The sequence below is a fragment of the Alosa alosa genome, chromosome 18 (genome assembly GCF_017589495.1).
Source record: "Alosa alosa isolate M-15738 ecotype Scorff River chromosome 18, AALO_Geno_1.1, whole genome shotgun sequence".
In the NCBI taxonomy this organism is placed as follows: Eukaryota; Metazoa; Chordata; class Actinopteri; order Clupeiformes; family Clupeidae; genus Alosa; species Alosa alosa.
Window position 1 is genome coordinate 20,285,416 of NC_063206.1, and position 21,685 is coordinate 20,307,100.

Consider the following 21,685-nt stretch of genomic DNA (forward strand, 5'->3'; position numbering starts at 1 on the left):
ATGTGTGTTAGGCATGATTGACTGTTGCACTTCCCCTCTCCTCCTCCTCCTCCTCCTCCTCCACTCTAGTAGCTGTATTAATTGGCTTCTTCCTATCTTTGGAGTACGCAGTCTCTCTCTCTCTCTCACTCTCTCTCTCACTCACTCACTCACTCACTCACTCACTCACTCACAAAGCCTACCTAGAAACCTACACACATAGGCACACAGGTGTTCACACACCTAGGCTCTCGCTCGCTTACACACACACTGCCACACACAGAACCACAGGCGTGCGCCCATGCTATTGAGAGCTGTATGTGGGTTGGGTAGCTGGCGAGGAGGAAGGCGTGTGGTTTGGGCATGCTGCCCGTATGTTTAAGTTCAGATCAATGCGGCTGTCACCGCCTATAAGGAAATCTATAGGATAACGGCCACTTCCTTCTCCCAGTCCAGGAAGAGGGATGTCTGTGAAGGGGAATGGCACTGCATCTCCGTGCTCGAAATGAACGTGTGGAATGTGAGCGTGAGGGGGTGGGTTAACTGTTTAATTAGTGATTCGTCTCCAAGAAACGGTCAAAGACAGGCTAACGAGGGGGCTGGGATTTGACGAGACCTCTTTTCGTGCATCTCAGTATTGACCCGGCTTAAGCGTCCGCCAGTGTCGATCATAGCGCCTAATGTGTGAGCTGGAAAGGAAATAAATTATGGTATCGACATCCAAAGTCTTTTTTTCCTTCTTTTTTTTTTTTGCACTGCGCACTGACTCGGCTTGTGTTATAGGCAGGTTAAATGCACCAGTAATTTAAAAGGGTGGTACATGCATCCAGGTAGCAATATCAATGCACCGTGTTAAGGGATTTGAAGACAGGGGCTACAGCCACCATATCATATTTTAAATATAGATCAGGATTCCCACTGGTCATGGAATTTCTGGAATGAAGTCTATTCCAGATATGGAAAGTCAGGGAATTTTAGCCTTTTTGGGGCAAAGTCATGGAATATCAGCATTTTTTGTTGTAGCAGTTTAAAATTCACTTCCCAAAATACATTATTACAAATATATTTCCATGCAGAATTGGTGTATCTGGTTATTAGCTGTACTGTATTTGTGCTTAGCCCAACTTTATTTATTCAATGCCCATTTATTAATCTACCGCTCGGAAAAGTAAAAGTTTCTTGAACGCTACGCAGCTCCTGAAATCGTTGGTTGGTATATTGTGATTTATTATATAGTAGGTCATGGAAATTGAGGTTTTTTGTCATGAAAAGTCATGAAATTTTACATTTGACTTAGAGTGGGAACCCTGATAGATAGTTAATAATGTTTATGCATGAAGAGCCTCCACCCCACCTCACCTCCTTTCTTCCTCTGTGGGCTCAGTGATGGCCCACAGTGTCATCAGTGTGATTACTTCTCTGGCGTCGGGGTGTAGCTGTCGATAAGAGCGCCCCCGCTGCAGAAGAAATGAGGACTCTGCCAGATACAATATCGCCATCTTGATGTATGATGTAGCTGTCATTTGTCAGTTTTAATGCTTTGCTTTGTGTTTCTCTCTCTCTCTCTCTCTCTCTCTCTCTCTCCCCCACCTCTCTCTACCCACACACCCCTCCCTCCCGGTCTCTCTATTTCTTGTCCACCGCTGGAGAAACAAGGAGAAAATCTCCTTGAAAGCTGCATTCTTTTTTTTCCCCTTGCTGTTTTGTTTTCCTCATTGTTATGGATGGGGAAAGTCAGACCAACAGCAGCTAGGGCCTCTTGTTTTGTTGCCCTTTGTTTTGCTCATCAGTTTTCACCCTCGAATCCTTTTTCCCCCCCTTTCTTTCTGTCTTTTCTATTCTCTCTCTCTCTCTCTCTCTTTCTGCTAAGTAACACATTTAAGAAAGCATTCTCTCTCTCTCCCCCCACAGAAAAGAAGCTGGCCGAGTCCTCTAAGAAGACGTCCACCAGGCCCAAGCCCCTGTCCATTCTGCGCTCTCTGGAGGAGAAGTATGTGGCGGCCATGAAGAAGCTCCAGTTTGGTGAGTTTCCTCCTGACCAACCCGCACAGTCGGGAGGAACCGAGAGGGAGAGAACAAGAGGGAGAAATTGGCATCAGGTATCAGGGTTTAGAGAACAAAAGTGGTGGATTAGAGGGAAGACTGCACTGTTAAAATGAATGTGTTGTCCCTATCTGGACACAGAGATGTGTTAAAAAAAAACACCGCAAGTTGTGTTATTTCAACACGTATTTTGAAACAAATTTAAAAAAAAAGGAAACAACACAAACTGTGTTGTCCCTACCTGGACACAGAGATGTGTTAAAAACAACACATTCATTTTAAGAGTGTGATAAAAGAAGGAACCACCCTCCTTTTAGTGCTTGTCTGCATTTGTTGTTCCTTGTTCCTCTCTGCTTAGAGTGTTTGCAGGAGGGAGGGAGAGAGGGAGCTTTAAAGAGGAGGGGAGAGCGAGAAGGAGAGAACAAGTGGAAGAAATGGAGGGTGAAAGGGAGGGAGTGAAAGCTGGAGGGAGTGAGGGAGAGAAGAAGATGCAGAAAGGTGTGTATGAAAGAGGGATACAGGGTGTGAGCAAAGGAAAAAAGGCTGAGCAGGTGAGCGAGCGAGAGAGAGAGAGAGAGAACGATGGAGGATGGAGGATGGAGGAGAGCGAAAGAGAGAGTGAAGCTGCTGGAAAAACACAAGTGCATCTCCACTCAGGAATGATCCATAATGCCATCGCTGTGTGTGCGCGCGACGCGTCTCTCAGGGTGGGGGAAGCGAAGGGCTTTTCTGACTGTCACTTCTCATCCCGGCACCCACTGATTGATGGGCAGACTTTTGCTCTGCTGCAATTGATTTTTGCAAGCGGGAGACGTCTGAAGTAATCGCAGCTGACACCAGCGCAAACAGGTTTGCACTGGCCCCCCAATACAAACTGGGAGTTGGTGGCAAAAGAAAAGGAGAGAGGGAGGGAGGGGGCAGTTAGAGCCCCCCAGGAGGTCTGCAGACAGACGGAAGCTGTGTGATTAAAGAGCAGGAGGATGGAAGCAGGGTATTTTCGAGGTGCTGTGGATCTTTTGTGGAATGGGTTTCCATAGCAGCCTTTAATCTTATAAGGCTATTTTCCTCCTGTATATGTTTTTTTACACTTGTTTTCTTTCTCTCATTCTCTCTCTTTCTCTGTCTGTCTGTGTGTGTGTGTGTGCGCGTTTGTGTGTACATGCTTTGTGTGTCTGTTTCCCACAGACACATTTGAGATGGTGTCGGAGGACGAGGATGGCAAGCTGGTGTTTAAGGTGAACTACCACTACATGTCTCAGGTGAAGAATGCCAGCGATGCCAACAGTGCCGCGCGGGCACGCCGGCTGGCCCAGGAGGCCGTCACCCTGTCCACCTCGCTGCCCCTCTCCTCTTCCTCCTCAGTCTTCGTCCGCTGTGACGAGGAGCGCCTCGACATCATGAAGGTACGGGCCTGAGCAGGCAACCAGCCACCCACGGGCACACACCTCACTAAGACTCCTGAGCGCACGTTCACACATTAAAACGTCTTTCACACACACACACACACACACGTCTTTCACACACACACACACATTTTTTTTCCTCTTGTGTTCTTTGCCCCAAGGCTGGGGGCTTTTTTAATAAAGGCGTTATTGCTGGGGCCGCATCTGCAGCAGAAGAGCTCACTCACAGGCTCCGGGCAGGTGTGTGAGGAGACACCGAGGGAGTGAGGAGTGCACCAGTCACTGTAGTAGTGCTCCCCAAAGGGCCGCGCGCTGTGTGTGTGTGTGTGTGTGTGTGTGTGTGTGTGTGTGTGTGTGTGTGCGTGTGCGTGTGTGGTGTGAGAGAGATACTCAGCGGGACTCCAGTTATTTCGACTGTGTCTTAGCCATGGCTGACTGGTCTGGAACCTCCGTGTTCCCCATAACGAAAAGCGCGAGCACCATCTGCACCCGTTACGGGGAGCGGAGCTCTGGGCCGGTGCCGCCCCCGTTGCCACCAGAACCTCCGCCTCGGCTCTAGGCAAACCCGACGGCAGCCATCGCTCTCTAATGACATTTTATAAATGGCCGTCGCCCAGCGTCCTGATTAACGACCGCGGCGCTGGCTAAATGTCAGAGCCCCTTGTCTGGTCCGCCGTGTCTCAGTCACGCTCCACTGGAAAGCTCCTCCACACCGCGCACAAACCCGAGCTCACAAGGCTAGCGACGGAAAAGGCCAAAGTGTGTGTGACGGGAGTCAGGTGGAGATGTCCACGTTCTTCTGTTGTGTCCTCTTCATGCCACGTCTCTCTCCTTCTCTCGTCTCTCTGCTCTGCTCTTCCTCTTCTCCCTCTTCCTCTTCCTCTTCATTCCCCTCCTTCTCTCCTCCACACATCTCTCTTGAACCGAACGTGTGCATTAACATGCAATCTTAATGTTGTCTAACAGCAGAGTGTATCCTGCTCAGATAAGAATATCTATGCATGTGTGCACTCACTCTCTCTATCTCTCACACACACACACACACACACGCACTTGCACACACTCCTCGCTCTCATGGTGTGAGTGTGCGAGCAGTGTGAGGCGTGAGCGCTGCTGTCACAACACTCTTCGCGCCTGAGCGACACTCCCCCCGACCCCTGGGGCGACGCGGGCCACTGAGCCGGCCTGTTGCCGTGGCAACGTTGCGCCTCAGCATCCCCGCTGGTCCCGTCCGAAGGATTTTCCACCAGAGTATACAGACATTTCTTCCCCTCTTTTTTTTTTCCCCCCTTCCTCCACCTCCTCCTCGTCCTCCTCTCCCTCAGTTTCCTCTTTATTTCCTCAGGGGGAGGCTTGCCTTGCCTGACCTGCTTAGACCCTGCCTCTCCGGTGTGCTGCATCTGCAGAGTGATGTCTTTAATGTATGACTGTGGATGATTTCTTAATCTATCCTCCCAGCCTTTCAGAACAGCTCCACGGCTCAGCTCTCCTCCATCCGTGGGAGCTTCTCCCCCTCTATCTCTATTTGTCATAGGGACTCCCGTTGAAACCTCTTTTCTTTTTTTTTTTTTTCACCCCTACTCTATTCTCCTTTTTTTCCCTCAGTTTTCTGTTCCAGAGCTTTTTAGATCTGTCTTACTCAATCGTGTAGCTGTCTGATTCTTTCTCTTTCTCTGTTCTTTCTGCTGAATAGTCAGTCAGCTGTATGCTCCGTTTTGACGTTTGAGCACAAACACCTTGTTTCTTGTCTCTGTGCGTCTCTTTCCACAAACACACACACACACTGCCTCCTTAGTCTGTAATCCTCTGCGCTGCCCAACCAGCACTAAACCCTGGGGTTTGTTTCAAGATGCCAGCGCCAAATGCACTCAAAACAAGGTCTCGCCCCTGTGCCTTTCACATCAGATTACCCACTGCTCTGAGGGCCGCGAGAGGAGAGAGCCAGAAAATTGAGCAAGCACACATACGCTCACACACACATGCTCACATACACATACATTGCACACATATGCGCGCGCGCGCACACACACACACACACACACACACACACACACACACACACACACACACACACACACACACACACACACACACACACACACACACACACACACACACGAATACTGCAACTGAGGTTGAATACCTGTGACTGTGTAATGGGCTGCTCATTGAAGACTGCCCTGCCCTTCCTCCTGGATGAGAGGTCTTCCCTCCATTGATCAGGAAAGAATAGGTTGGGGGTTGGGGTGGGGGGGGGCACAAACTCTCACACACACACACACTCACACACACACACACACACAGGTTACTCTAGTCAGTGCTTAATGAGGCGCAGTCACACTTCTCCTCTGGATGTGCTTCACTACTACCTCTCCGCACTGATTGATGTCGAAACTTGCCTTCTGTACCTGTTTAATGTGCTTATCACAAATTGACAACCTGTCAAAGCACAACTGAAGGCCCTTCAAATTAATTTAGTTTTTTTTTTTGCAATGCATTTAGATGTTTAAAAAAATGCCCTGAGGTAATGTGTTGGAATCACTAAAGATCAAAAAACTCTGATGTTTGAACTGAATTGTGGTCCTGTGTGTTTAGGTGAACTATCCATCAACACAACAGTTACATTTTTTGTTTCTCACTCTTTGTGTGTGTGTGCACCTTTCTGCGTAGGTCCTGATTACTGGTCCGGCAGACACCCCATATGCAAACGGCTGCTTTGAGTTTGACGTGTACTTCCCCCAGGACTACCCCAACTCGCCCCCTCTGGTCAACCTGGAGACCACCGGGGGACACAGTGTGCGCTTTAACCCCAACCTCTACAACGACGGCAAAGTGAGTCTCTACCCAGCCATGCACCTCAGGCCTGTGGCCACACTCATGTCTAGGTCTTAAAGGGTTGGTTCAGGATTTTGGACATACTGTAGGACCTCATTTCCAAGTTAGCAAGTGTGATACTTATCAGTTGAGACCGTTTTCAGCACAGACATTTACATCGATAGTCTGCCGTTATAATTTATTTGCCTCGGGTGTACTGTGGAGTGGGTAAGACTGTTTTTAGTGGCAGGTTAACACATACTGATGACTTGCGCTAGTCTAGCACCTGCGAACTCTGCAACTAGAAGTATTGGATGAAACGTGTTAACGGTCTCCACTGATAAATATCACACTTGCTAACTTGGAAATGAGGTCCTATGTACAAAATCCTGAACCACCCCTTTAAGCAGCCTTTGTCAGCAGCTTTTGTATTTTTACTTTTTAGTTTACCCCACTAAAATAATATATATAGCTGTGTGTGTGTGTGTTTGTGCGTACAGTGTAGTAGTGTTAGGTTTCAACATGTGTGAGGTCCTTGGTGAGGACTAGCAGCTCTTTGGCCAGCATTTCCGTCTGGGTAGCAGCCATGAGGAGAACTCTCCTCTCTGTCTTTAGTCCCAATTCTTATGTCTTTGACCCTATATTTTACTTATCTTACTCCCCCTACATCTCACACACACACACACACACACGCAAACATACACACAGGTCTACACCCAGAAAGACAGCCCAACGCGACCTCTTCTCTCTCTCTCCTCTCCCTCCTGCTCCCCCTCTCCTGCGGTCACCGGTGGTTTAGGTGTTCTCGTCCCTCCCCAACCCCTGGCCCTTATTAGCTGCACTCTCACAGGGAACATGTACTCTCATAATGGGAGGTGACAACTGCTCCAGGAATTACTGTGTGCTTTAGCCATCAGACATGCCACTCTGATGGACAGGAGATATGCGCTTTTTTTATCCATTTTTTATTGGTGTGTGTGTGTGAAGCAGATGTGTTTGAGTGCATTTCAGTGTGTTTGGCAATGCATCTGACAAATTTTGCTCATTGTTGTCCACCCCATTTTGTCTTTCCTCTGCCCTTTCTCTCATAATCCTTCTTCCTCCCTCCTTCATTCTTGCACCCCTCCTCCCGGTCCTCTCCCTCCTTCTCCTTGTCTCTCCCTCTCTGGCGCTCTGCGTCTCAGGTGTGTTTAAGTATCCTGAACACTTGGCATGGTCGACCAGAGGAGAAGTGGAACCCGCAAACCTCTAGCTTTTTACAGGTAACTCATTCTTTATCACACACACACACACACACACACACACCTTACAGGAACCCCAAATGAAGTCCCCTCTGCATTTTTTTAAATGAACATGGTAATCTAAATATGAGTTAGGTTGCCCTCATGCTTCCCCAAACTGTGTATGGAGCATCACTCTCAGTCTCCCACAGTAGGGTGCCTGGGGAGAGGCGCTGTGTGTCTCACCCTCCAGCAGCTTTCTCTCTACCTGCTCTGAAGATGATAAATACTGCAGCCTCTCCAGCACGAGAGAGAGAGGGAGACTGAAAGAGAGAGTGAGAGACTGAGAGAGAGAGCGAGAGACTGAGAGAGCGAGAGCGATAGAGAGAGAGACAACCTAAGAGGGGTGGAGGCGGGTCACATGACCCCATTTTATCTCAAGGGGGTGTTTAAAAGTGAATGGATGCACGAATAGACAGATGCATGAATGCCTCATGCGAAGAAGATGGGGGGAAATGACTGATTGTTTCAGTCTTCCATTTCTATTTTTAGACCCTTGCTTCCTGGAGTAAAGTTGGCTAGCGTGTCAGTGAGCGTGTCATGATTGTTGTCAGTCACGCGTTTGCCACACAGACAACTTGCTGTCTGGTGTTGCCAGGGGAGTTTGTGCTGATCTGAAAACGGGTGGCGTTTCTGCGAGCGCTCCTTGTGTTTTGACGTCTCAGTGTGGCTGTGAGGGATGTGAGCTCTTCTCCAGACCCAGCCTTTAGTCAGGAGGCTCAACCAGCAGGGAGTCTGTGTGAGGTGCTTTGGCCTCTAGCCTGCTCCAGTCCAGCATCCGTGTGTAGCCCACGCTAGCAGATCATCATCATCATCCCTGCCCCCCCCCCCATCCCCCTGTGTCACCCATTATCTGATTTACTTAAAACTGATATTCCTCCATTATTATAAAACTGATATTCTTCCATTACTCCCAGCCATCACCGCCCCCATGCCTCTCTGCCCCATGCACCATAGGCTATCCTATATTGAGAACCGGGGAATTGGTGTTCTCCGCTTTTATTGATCTCGCATCGAGCGAGTATGGGTACCGCCCCCACCCTTCTGCTCCGCTCTGCTCGCCCCCCATCCCATCCTCCTCCGCGTCCAATCTCTCGTCCTTTGGGGGGGAAAAAGCCCTCTCATGCGGTGGGTGGGGTGGGGTGGAGAAAGTTCATAGAGATGTCTCCATTGATTATCATTTTAGTTAGTGTCCGCTGTGGTCGATAATGGAAATCAGACAGGCCAGCGGCGTGCCAGCCAGGAAGGGCTGTTGGACCGCCTCCGTGCTGTCGAGGGGAACGCACAGACGCTGGGCGGCGGATGGATGGTGGTGGGCGTTGGGTTTCTGGAAAGTTCAAGGTTAGCCGTGTCAGATAAGCAAGCAAGGGCTTTTCCCGGCGACACTGGAGGTGTATTCAACGGAGATTGGAAAAGGAACTTTTCTAATAGTGGCCCAGCCGTGGATGAGCTCTGTGACCTTTCGGAGACGCTCTCATTGGCATTCCGTCCCGCAGCAGATGCCTTCATCCAGAGAGACTAGCAGTCCAGCTAGGGCAGACATTTATCAGCGCTCCAGCTCCTCAGGCCCCGAGCCCGTGAACCTGTGACCCCGGCCCCTCATTTGGCTCATGTTCATATGCTAATCCGCGCACAGAACATAGGCCAAGTGTGCAGCCGTTTTAAGGGGGCAACTTCAACACAAATGTAACCAGATGCAGCCAAAGTTTTCAATAATTAATTCAGCAGATCTGATTTCAGTAACCCACACACATTTTTTTGTGTGTTTGTTCAGGTGCTAGTGTCTGTTCAGTCTCTGATCCTGGTGGCAGAGCCATACTTTAACGAGCCTGGCTACGAGCGCTCGAGGGGAACGCCCAGTGGCACACAAAGCTCCCGCGAGTACGACGGAAACATCCGGCAAGCCACCGTCAAGTGGGCCATGCTGGAACAGATGAGGAACCCCTCTCCCTGCTTCAAGGAGGTGAGTGATGAGACACGAGCACATACACGCAGGGAGATCCACAGTCCCATAAACAGTACGCACACACACACACACACGCACACACGCACACACGCACACACGCACACACACACACACACACACACACACACACACACACACACACACAACCACAACCACGTGCAGCCTGTGATGTATTTTCAAGAGCACAAGTTCAAAGTGGCAGGAGAAATAAACTCATTCATATTCTCACACACAAATACACTCAGTCAGGCTAGACATCCTACCCTTGACCCTGCTAAAGTATCTGCAAAAAATGTGCGTGCACACACACACACACACACACACGCTTGATGAATCTCAGCCCCTCCCAAAATTTCATCTCCTGTTGCCTCCACACGAACAGTCCCAAATCAATTTGTACCCCAGGAACCAAAGATGCTCAGAAATGTCAACCCCCCCATCCCCCGCCCCTGCCCCAGCGATCAGGCCACTGTCACGTCACATCATAAATTTTGTGTTATTAATTCATTCCGAGGCTGATAATATCCTCTGGATGTATATAATATCCTCCACACACACACACACACACACACATACACACTCTCACACACACATACACACACACACACACGTACGTCTCCTCGGCTACACTCTTGATTTCCTCCCGTCCTTGACTCGGCCCCTGCACTAGCAATCACTCAACCCGCTCCATCCGGTAAGCGTAAGCAAGGGAGAGAAATGGAGGGGGGGGTGCTTAATGCTTAATGATGTGCGCTCAGACTGGCGTGGCTGGCAGCCCTCGTACGTGTGGGCGGTGCCAGGGCGGATGAAGACACCCCACCAGTAGAATGTCAGATCATTCAGACGGCGCAACATGGGACAGGACATGTTCTTTCCTAGAAGTCGCCGGAGGATGTTTACAGTTTATTGGATTCGTTGACCATTTGAGGGTGCATGCGTATGGTGGTAAAGGCATTATGTTCCTCCTGTGTATACCTGTGTGGTAGGGGGAGGAGAGACTGGGGGCGGGGGGCGGTATGGTGGTGTGTGTGTGTTGTTAGAGTGTGTTTACACTGAGGAGAAAGCCAGTGTCTATTAGAGTATTTGACTTGGGAAGGGTGGACCTGGATTAAAGAGAGAGACTTTTAGGAAAAAAGAAAAACATGAAATCCAATTAAGGTCTTAGATGCCTGCGCTGCTGCCAAACCACTGGGGCTTTGCCAAATGGTAATGGATTTTCCGGCCCTACCTGAGACCAGGGGAAGTGTGTGGTGGGGGGGTCTGTCCGTCCCAGTCTCAGGACAAATGTTTTCTCTCAGCATGACATTGTTTTGATGCGCACCAGACACGGAGAAGAGCAAAGACAAGCCAGAATATTATACAACTCACACATACACACGCATACACACTCATGTTAATCTTGTATAATATATATATATATATATATATATATATATATATATATATATATATATATATATATATATATATATATATATATATATTCACACACACACACAAACACAATGGTGCCATCCCTGACCTGTGCTGGCACTGTCTCACTAGCAGACCGCGTTAAGGAGACCTGATCCCATTCTCCCAGTTTGCCCTGCCCATTTTGCTGGGCAACATGCCAGGCACATGAAACAGTGGAAGCAAAAGAGAGGGACATACGCACACACACACACACACACACACACACACACAGTCACTCACTATGGTTCATCTAGGAAAAACAAAAACATTAACAGAGTGTGTCCCAAGAGACACTGCTTTTCTTGTAGAGTTTGATTTAAACCAGAATTTCATGGATCATGCCAGAATGTTGCTCACAGATTCATAGAACTGCAGATGTGCTGAATATGGGAGAATGTTTTGTATGTTTAACACACACACAGACAGGGGCTCAGGCACGCACGCACAAGCATCCAGCCACATCCGAGTGACGGGCTTCTGACGTCAATGCTGGGGGTGAAATGGACCGTTGGCTCACAAGCAGGGAGACGGCAGGTCTTCAAGTGACTGCCTAAGCACACATACACACACACACACACACACACACACACCACCCTGCCTCCCCCTGAAATTCAATTAGGTTTCCTCCGACATTCCCTCACCATCTTCATATTTGGAGCAGTGGATGGGGGAGAGGGGACCAGGAGAGGAGAGATAAACAGCCTGCCAGCCAATCACACTCCAGCAGGTTTTGGGGATGCGGCAGTAGGTTGTGCCTGCACGGGAGCAGGTCTACCGCTAGATTTATTTTGGGGTGAGATTTCTCCCTATGTGTGAAAATCGGGCATCCTGTGCCTATTTTTAGGACCAGATGAGGAAGAGGAGGCTTTAAATAATGCCAAAGGAGATTGTCAAGTGGAATTAGCAATTACAGGTCACATGCTAAAATATGGATTGAGATGTGTGTGGGTGAGAGAGAGAAAGCGAGATAGCGCAAGGGCTGTTCACACACAAGGCACAAGCTCCACTGGATTGTGATTGGGCCATTTGTAGGGTGGCTGGAGTGTGATTGGGCCATTTGTAGGATGGCTGGAGTGTGATTGGGTCATTTGTTTTGTGGCCGTCGCTGACTTAGGATCCATCCAGACTAGTAGGTTTGAATCCAAAGTTGTTTTGTTACGTTTTCGCCTCTCATCTGGACTACTAGCGTTGCGTTTTAATGCGGAAAGCGTAATCCTTTTGAACATTTGAAAACGATGATGTAGGAAACCCATGGTTGCTTCCTGATTGGACCATGTCAGTCTGACGTTTCTTGACTCCCCATGGCTGTCTTCCACTTAGACTACTAGCCTACCAGCGGTGCATGCAACATGGAAAACAAACTTTATTTACTCTTTATTGAATTGAGTTTAAAACAATGATGGAGTGGTGTGGATGTTGCCTTAATCAATGTGAAGATATCACGTCTGGTTCTCTCTCTCACTCACACACACACACACAGAACTCCATGTTGAGCTTTTACTTTCCTAACTCACACATTTGGCTCATTAGCACATTTAATTTCAGTGTTTCCGCTAGATTTTTTTTATCAGTGGCGGCAGCCATTTTGCGCCTCCCCTAATTTTGAAGCAGTGGCACCGCTAAATGAAGAGGAAACACTGAGAAGAGAGTTAATGCTTTAAATAGGCTACATCAATACAGTATATAATATGTGAACTGAAACCAGACGGGCCATAATAACCACTGACTAGTTTAGGCTACTTATTGTTAAATTGCAATGTGAGCGGCAGCCAGCAGGGGAGGATACGTCGCAGGTTTATTTAAAAAGCAAATGTGCGTCTGCCCTGATTCTGATACCGTGGCGGTATTAATTAAACTGTGGGGGGCCGCCATGCTGAAATAAACATAGAGGAAACACTGAATTTCATTAACAGCTAAAGCTACCGGAAACGATTCCCTTCTACCTTGCTTACTAAGGTCTGTGTGTGAGTGTGTGTGTGTGTGTGTGTGTGAGTGAGAGAGAGGATGTGTCTGCTGTTGTCTATCTTACATTCCAATTCTTTTTTTGTGCTCTATGACACACACACACAGGATAGTTGTGTATCCTGTTCTAATGTGGAGTCATTATGCTCAGTACAGCACTTGGTGGTGCATTATTTATGTTTGACTTAAACTCTCCCTCTGTTGAGCCTGGGTGGAACAGCAGTCATCTCGCTGCCTCACACACGCCCCGGCGACCAGCCCAGCCTGCTCTGCTCCGGTCCGCTCCCTCTCCGAGCACCAACACCGACGCCGCTTCTGCTGCCTCACAGCGCCCGGGGCTACAGTTAGCACTGCCCCTCTGCTCCTCACTAGAGAGAGAGAGGGATGGAGAGAGAGAGAGAGAAAGAGAGAGCGGGGCAGAGTGTGGCTGCTAGTCCCAGCTGTGAGTTTCAGTGAATCTTCACCGCTCGGCAAGGGGCGGGCCAGGAGGCTGGGAACGCTGTGTGTGCGCCACAGCCATGGGGTTTCCATGGCAATGCTGGCAAGGCAATCAATCACCCTACACACACACACACACACACACACACACAGAGAGAGAGAGAGAGACACAGCTTCTTCTCCCTTCTCTGCTGTGGTCCCTGCCTCCAGTTTTCCACCTAAAGATAGAGCTAGGGAGGCATGTTGACACACACTCACACAGCCAGGTGTATATGGGGTTGTAGACCAGCCTCTTTAAGCAATATTAATTTTGGGAAATGAATGCTGGCCATGACCGTCCAGTGGGACATATAATCGGGTGGATGCGTGCACATCTCCATGAGGGGAGTGTAATGGTTCTTATTTAAGGGGCATCTCCAGCTGGCTCCTTTACTTCGTTCCCTAGAGGATTCCAATCCACAGATGAAACACGTTTCCTACTCTCTCATACACACACACACACACACACATATTCATCGCATGCTTAGAATGCGGAGATTGTACAGATAATGGAAGACCGTGATGTATACTGTATGCACACTTGACACAGAATAACTCATGCACACGGCCATAAAGCTCTGCTTTACAATTCTGCTCGTGTCCACACACACTTGCAGTGGCAGTGATTGAGTGTTCCGTCCTGTGTGTGTGTGTGTGTGTGTGTGCGCGCATGCACATTCACCCTCACACACACACATTGTGTGTGTGACACAATGTATGCAGGGTAGCGGCAGCTTGGTCAGTATATAGATGGTGCCGTATATAGGTGGTGCACGGCACGCGTCCCGATGGCTGTCTGGCTCGCTGATGCTCCTCCACCTGCTCACAACACATCCACCCACTTCTCCATCTCTTCCCATCAGTCTCGCTCTCCTCTCCATGTCCCACGTGTCCATCTGACCAGGCTCAAACTCTCCTCCTCCCCCTAACCTGACACCCACCGACCAGCTAGTGCTTTGCAAGCAAATTTACATTCATCGTGCCAATGCATAATGCAGTTGGCAAACACAAAGATCAAATGGAAAGATTGCATTTTCTATTTCCTTCACAACCTTTGGTCAATTTCGTAAATGTCATAACTGGGTGAATGACATAAAATCTCTCGTTAAGGCAACCCTGACAGCCTAAATGAAAATGGGGTCGGAATGTGTTCACGTGTGAGGAAGAGAATGCATGAGTGTGTTGACCTTTGGCCTGCAGTGGCTCTGGCTGCACTGATGAGGTGTTTATCTGCATGTTTATCTCGCAGAGCCCAGACGCTCACCCCGCTCAACTGCCCTGCAGCCCACATTACCTAAAAGGTCACTTAGTTTGTTAGTGGACCAAGACCCGAACATGCAATCAGCTGTGTATGAGAGGGATGGAGAAGGCAAGAGAAGAAGGAAAGGAGTGAGTGTGCATCTTAATCTATGGCACAGACGTCCGTTGGGGCATTTCTTCAGTGCTGATGAGCTGTGTGTGCGTCTTGTGTGTGGCGTGTTTTTTGTAAAGGTCATCTGTTGAGACTTGACCCATCTTGGTCATACATGTGTATGTGGCACACTTGGTGACTAATGTGTCCATGCACTCCGGTGTGTCTTCTCCACACTGTGATTGATGTGCATGCCAAATACCAAAAGTCATAAGCTCACACACAGACACACACACAAAAACCCCTTGGGATCTGACTCCTCAATAGGAGTCCATTAATAAATGTCCCTGGCACTGAAACAAACGGTCTTGTTACAAATGACCTTCTCTGTTCGGTCTGTTTTGTCTCCACCTTTGTGGGGGGCTGCATTTTACAGGAGAATAGCTGCCATCTTTTGTTGTTCTCGCCTGACTCCTCAATGATTGTGTGAATGGACCCCTGGAGCTTTGCAATGAAAGGAGACCAGAGCTGCTAAACGATCCCGCCTCCCGCTCCACACAGCGCCGTGACCTTGAGAATGTGCCCTTGACCATCAGCATAAGCTTGCTCATTAAAGAAAAACTAAGCACCAAACGGTCTGCGTGTGTATGTGTTGTCAAATCCACATTAAATAATACAAACTCAAAAGAAGTCCGCACACCATGGATGTATACTGCAGATGATTGCTTTAATGCACTCCGGAGCATTAGTGAAGCAAGCAAGTAAGTGAAAGCAAAGTAAGCAAAGTGAGCAGTGAGCTAAGTAAGATAACATCCTCTGGCTGTTGTCCAGCCTTTATACCCCTTCAAGTCATCCCAGACAAGACACTCTATGTTTACAGATAACTGACCAAGTAATATATGGTACTCCACCTTTGCCCTCTCATCCTGTTATTCATACATTCTTTAGGTTGTGCCATTCTTTAGGTTTTGCTTACATTTCCTGGCACCAAACCTTATCTATGGCATTTTCTGCCAGGCCTGCTCTTTCACTTAAACCAGTCTTCCTTTCCCACACTGAACATACTACAGACTTCAGTTTCACAAAACAATGATATTACACAGAATAAAGATACTACATAAAAGATATATAAACTAAAGGATATATTTCAATAAAAGTCACGACATGTATACATGCGCACGCGTGCTTGTATGTTTTCAAGCTCACAAACAAACGAACACACACACAAAGCAGTTTAGTCTTGATTGATCTGGGCAAATAACCAGCCATCAGTAATGGCAACCAGATCTCCAAACAAGGTTTGTGAGATGAAGCATGGCACAGCACTTAGCACACAGTTGCACCTCTCTCCCCCTCTGCACCATTCCAGGCCTCACACACTGTTCCTAGGAGATATTGATTGATTGACTGACTGATCGAGTGAGTGAGGTAGTGAATGACTGACACTAGTGTCCCCCTCAGTTTGTCCGTGCTCATTGAGTGACGCAAAACAAAATAGCCATGGCTGGCCCCAGCTGTGGCGCAACTGGCTGTGGGGCACCTGCACCGTACACCGGCGACCCGGGTTCGATTCCCGCCCCGTGGTCCTTTCCGGATCCCACCCCTGCTCTCTCTCCCACTCACTTCCTGTCACTGTTCTATCATTAAAGGCACAATTTTTTTATTTTATTTTTAAATAGCCATGGCTACGCTAGTCTGGCTTTTCGTGGCCACAGTTTAAGTGAACGCTGCGCTGTGCTGCGCCTCTGAGCTCAGGGCAGAGCTGGAGCTCATAAATCCGCCTGCTCCAGCTATCGTTTGCCTCCGGCATCATGCCCTTTCCTACAACATTAATTATACCCAACAGTTCCTCTGCTGTGTGTTTGAGTGCGTGTCAAATGAGGCATCAGATTTCTGTGTGTGTGCGTTTACGTTGCATTTATTAATTTAACAGACACTGTGCATCAGGGGGTACAAGCAAAAGTTACATTGATATATATTTCAAGCTGCTGTTGAAGGTGTGCAAACAGATGTGGTGATTATCTTTTAAGCCCCACACAGACTTGTTACCACTCAAAAAAAAAAGTGTCCCCACTGAAACCAGACTTGAGCTTTCTTTCTGATCGCATTTCATAGTGAAAAGCAGCAGCCTGGTTGGCCCTAAATAACAGGTTTTTATGACCACACACACGTTCCTGAAGGAGCCCTGGCCATTTCATACTGCCATAACGCATGCTGTGTTGCCCCCGAGTGCGAGCGGTCATCGGCAGGACGATTTCATTCTCTGGCTGTAATGCCCCCCTGTCCCCACATTGATGGGGTGAATCAGCCATCTGTGGTAACTCAGGAGACCTTTTTAATGTTAGTCATTTCTCATTAGACGAAAGCAACTCTCCATTTTCTGTTTCTGATGAGACCCAGTCAGCCGTGGAATTATGTGTGTCACTTGCTCCTTACTGAAGTTCTCCAGTTTCTTAAGAGAAGCTGGCTGTCTTCATCTCCAGCTTGGAATGAATAGTCTCAAACATTCAATGTCTGTGCATAGGTAGCGATTCCAAAAGAACTCGACAGAATGCAACCCAATTGCAGCATCTCATTGCAATTGCAAAAGGCTACAAAAGTATACAGGTGTTTCACACTGATACCCCCTCCCCTCCTCGTTCTGCGTGCCTGGAGTGGAGACACCCCAGCAGGTATGAAGACGTGCGCACAAGAGAGTGGATGTCTTGAATAGAGAGAATGAGAGTGAGGGAATAGTAGATTGACTGAAGGCGAAGATGGGGGGGGGCTTGTGTTTGGGCACGGACTCCACACATACATGGGCTGCAGGCCTGCCGAGTGCTTCACTCATCTTTCAGCTGAAGCGAAGGAAGAGAAGGCCCACCTGCTGCCAAGGCCCAGATTGCAGCAGGCAGATGCAGATGCTTTTTGCATGGCAAGCGAGGAAGCGAGTAGAGAGAGGTGGGGATAGAGGGAGGAAGGGGAAGCTGGAAGAGTTTGCCTTCCAGGGCTGCTTGACTACACACTCGTACACACTCACTCTCTCTCTCACACACACACACACACGCACACACACACACACACACACACGCACACACACACAGTGCCTCAGTCCCTTCCCACATCTCTCTGGTACTCATTTGTTTTCTTTTTCACCGGCAACTCCGTGTCCCTCAGCCGTGCACCCAGGGCTCTACCCGGCCATTGCGCTCGGCAAAGGCCAAGGGGATTATGGGTAATACAGGCTGGCATGTGCAGCGGGGGAGTTTTAATCAGCCTGGCATATGCACAGCCCTCTACCACACCGACCGCCAGCCGAACAACGTGTCTGTCAAAAAGAGAGCAAGAGGGAGAACAAACGTCCCTGTAGGGGGCGACGCTTTTGTCGTAGCAATGGGAGTGTTCTTTCAGTAACTGACATGGCGTAACAATGGATGTGTTTGTCTCCCTTTGTGTTCTTGTCCAGGTGATCCATAAGCACTTTTACCTGAAGCGTGCCGAGATCATGGCCCAGTGTGAGGAGTGGATCACAGACATCCAGCAGTACAGCAGCGACAAGAGAGTGGGCCGCACCATGTCCCACCACGCTGCAGCTCTCAAGGTAACAACCATACACGCACACACACACACACACGAGCAGTAGGCAACATGCACTCAAGGCAATGAACACACACACACACACGGCTGTTCCGTAATCCTCTACATTGTAGCTCCTAAAGTAATGAGCGGCCACACCAGGAACAAGGAGTAGTTCATGCTATGCATACAGCCACACATAGTCACAATCTGAACTGCATGGAGCTTTGCCCCCCATATTTGCACTAAATCCCCAGACATATTATCAAGCAATGAGCATGGTCACACACTACATCAGTCTCAGATAGATATCGTCCCCTTAGGATTATAAGGTTCTACAGTATCTGACATTTTTGTCAAAATTGAGTTATTGACATATTCTTATTCTGTGACGGGTGAGGTGTGGTGTTTCTTGTAGTTGTATGCATTTATGCATATATGCATGTAAGAGGTTTGTTCCTCTTATCGGTATAACTCTGTGAAGCTCAATATCTCAGAACTACTCAGAATGTAGATAGAACCTTATAATTCTAAGGGGGTGACACACACACACACACACACACACACACACACACACACACACGCTTACAGTACATGTGCATACTCGTACTACTTGAGAGATCCAGTGTCCACACATCCCTGTTAGTAACGTCAGTAAAGATAATGCAGACACACATACACATTCTGTATAAGTGAGCAGCAGAATTGAAGATAACCCACCCACACTAACAATCTGTGATAAGGACATGCAATCCCAGCATTTGAGAAATGTCTCTCCGTTTCTGACTTCGCAGCTGTATAGCTGGTTGTAAAATTCATTGCCTATTTTCAGCTTAGTTCAAAGTGTGTGCGTTAGCACATACACACTTGCACACATACTCGCCCTTCCATCACACACACACACACACACACCGCACACACACACAACACACACACAACACACACACACACACACACACACACACACACACACACACACACACACACACACACACTCAACGCGCGCACACAACGCACGCACGCACGCACACACACACACACACACACACACACACACACACACACACACACACAGTTTTAATGAAGTCTGAATTGGCCACTCAGGATAATCTACCCCCACCTTCTGCAGTGTGGGTTCAGCTGGACAGGCTTGATTCATGCCACTGACTGCCAGGGTCCCTCCTGACCAGCTGCTGGGGCTAAACACACACACACACACACACACACACACACAGAACAACAAAACAGTTTCTTTTGTATACACACACACACACACACAGAACAGCAAAGCAGATGATAAGCCCAGCATGCAGGTTTACCCCAGGCTGTAAATACTCACAATTAATATGGTTGTAAATAATCTGGCGGACACTTTGATAAAAACTGAGTGGACCTACCCGCTCTCTTGTGCCGTAGCCACAGCCCTTTATTAAGCTGCTGATCTTACTATTGCACATTTCTGCCTTTCTGCACAAAGGATTCATGTTTCAGTGTTCTACTGGTTAGCCTGCATAGTGTATGAAAGGGCGGATGTGTGTTTTTGTAATGTATCTTATTCAAAAACACACACACACAGTGTTAAAAGAGTGCATGTGTGTGTTTATTTTAATACACTTGGAAATTGGAACTGTGTCCACCAGCACCCTTGCTGATACAGTAAAGGCCTTTGAGATGACAATTTGTTGATGAGTGCCTCTTTCTATTGAGTCCCTGTTTGACATTGTGAATTAGTAATTACAGCCACATCCCTCTCTTCAGACTCTCTCTAGAATCTGTTGTACCAGTCTTTTCATTTGCTGTTTGCTATACTGCTGCTGCTAGCTGCTGCTGTAGTTGCTGCAGTGTGGGGTTGCTAGCTTCTGTTCTGAACAGTCCTGTGTTGTGGATTTGTCCTCCATGCAGAGGCACACAGCACAGCTGAGGGAGGAACTGCTGAAGCTGCCCTGCCCAGACGGCCTGGAGCCTGACGGGGAGGAGTTCTCCGAGAAAACCTCCGCCCTCATGGTCAAGGAGCTACCCAATCAGGACGGGGAGAAGCCGGGCGGCAGCCAGGACGCTCACTGCAGCGAGGGACAGTTATGAGGCTCTCGATCTCGAAAGCTTCCTCCTGTCGGTGCCAGCCCCACCGCCCTACCCTTGCCCATTCTTCCTCCTCCTCTTCCTCCTCACACGACTATTACCATTGATATTAAATAGACTGTTCATGGCAGTGAAAGCCTGGATTTTGTCAATATTTGTATGTAAGAATCTAATTATGTAATCGCTGAAAAAAAAAAAACCCACAGAGGACGACCTGCAAAGCATCCAAGCTGAGACCAGAGGGAAAAAAACAATCTGCTTCTAAACCCCCGGAGATGACACAGAACTATGCTTCAGTATCCCCATACAAGAAAAAGAAAAAACAAGGCGCCACATACAAACGAGCTTTTATTTACGTGTAAAAGAGTGTAAACTTTTATGTGTTTTTTTTTTTTTTTTTTTTGTTTTGTTTCTTTATTATTATTTGTTTTTCAATTGTGAAATAACCACTGACTGGTATGTTATTAAACTTGTTTATGTATACATAATGACCGAGGAAATCAGAGTATATGAGGGAACTACCTTTAGATGAGAATGTTTACTGAATGTTCATTTCCATTTGTTTTATTGGTTTCTTTCTTTTTCTTTTCTTTTTTTCCCTTTTTGTTTTGTTTTCCTGACTTAGCAAGGACGGTAACCAAGGATATATTGGTCATTTGCGATACTATTTAAAAAAAAGAAAAAAAAGGAAGATCTATAAAACACACACCCAACACTTCCTCTCCCCTCAGACGTTTGAGGATTCTTCTGATTTCCCCATTGACATCGCTTATTTGGTTTATACAGAAAACCTGTAAACTTCAATAAAGGCTGAAATGGATATTCTTAACCGCTATGATCACTTGTCGCCCTCTCACTTGCTGGTAAGAGACCAGCGTCATGCTTTAACTCCCCTTTTTAATTGCTCACTAACTTTCAATGCAAGTTTAATAAATGCAATCTATTCTACTTTGCACACATATATTGTGATGACTCTGGAGATTTGTGTGTGTGCGTGTATGTGCGTGCGAGTTGTGCACTGAGTGCGTGTATTTGCATTTCTTCCTTTTTAATGTATTGTCTGTCCTCTGTCTGTCTGCCAGATTTCTTTTGATCTGTTATTTTTGTAGAGAATATATGGTATTCCTTGATATTGTCACAAACCAACCAGAAATAACTACATACAAAGCATTGAACTGACCTGACTGACCCTAACGCTATCAAAATTATTTTATTTAATGAAATATTATTTTATTGCATGCTCTAGGCCAGTGGTTCTCAAAGTGTGGGGCGGGCCCCACTAGTGGGGAATATAGACATGACAGGTGGTGCGTGATGAACA

The 21,685-nt window shown here is 47.7% G+C and overlaps 1 protein-coding gene across 1 annotated transcript in view; it reads left to right on the forward strand.

Moving 5' to 3' along the window:
* birc6 (baculoviral IAP repeat containing 6) overlaps positions 1-21,325 on the forward strand; it is a 138,185-nt gene extending 116,860 nt beyond the window's left edge. The window contains 7 exon segments of the mRNA XM_048269172.1: positions 1,891-2,001; positions 3,208-3,425; positions 6,096-6,257; positions 7,424-7,501; positions 9,294-9,482; positions 18,176-18,310; positions 20,188-21,325. Coding sequence (XP_048125129.1) covers positions 1,891-2,001; positions 3,208-3,425; positions 6,096-6,257; positions 7,424-7,501; positions 9,294-9,482; positions 18,176-18,310; positions 20,188-20,367 — 1,073 coding nt within the window. The 3' untranslated portion in view covers positions 20,368-21,325.
* The last annotated feature ends 360 nt before the right edge of the window (positions 21,326-21,685 follow it).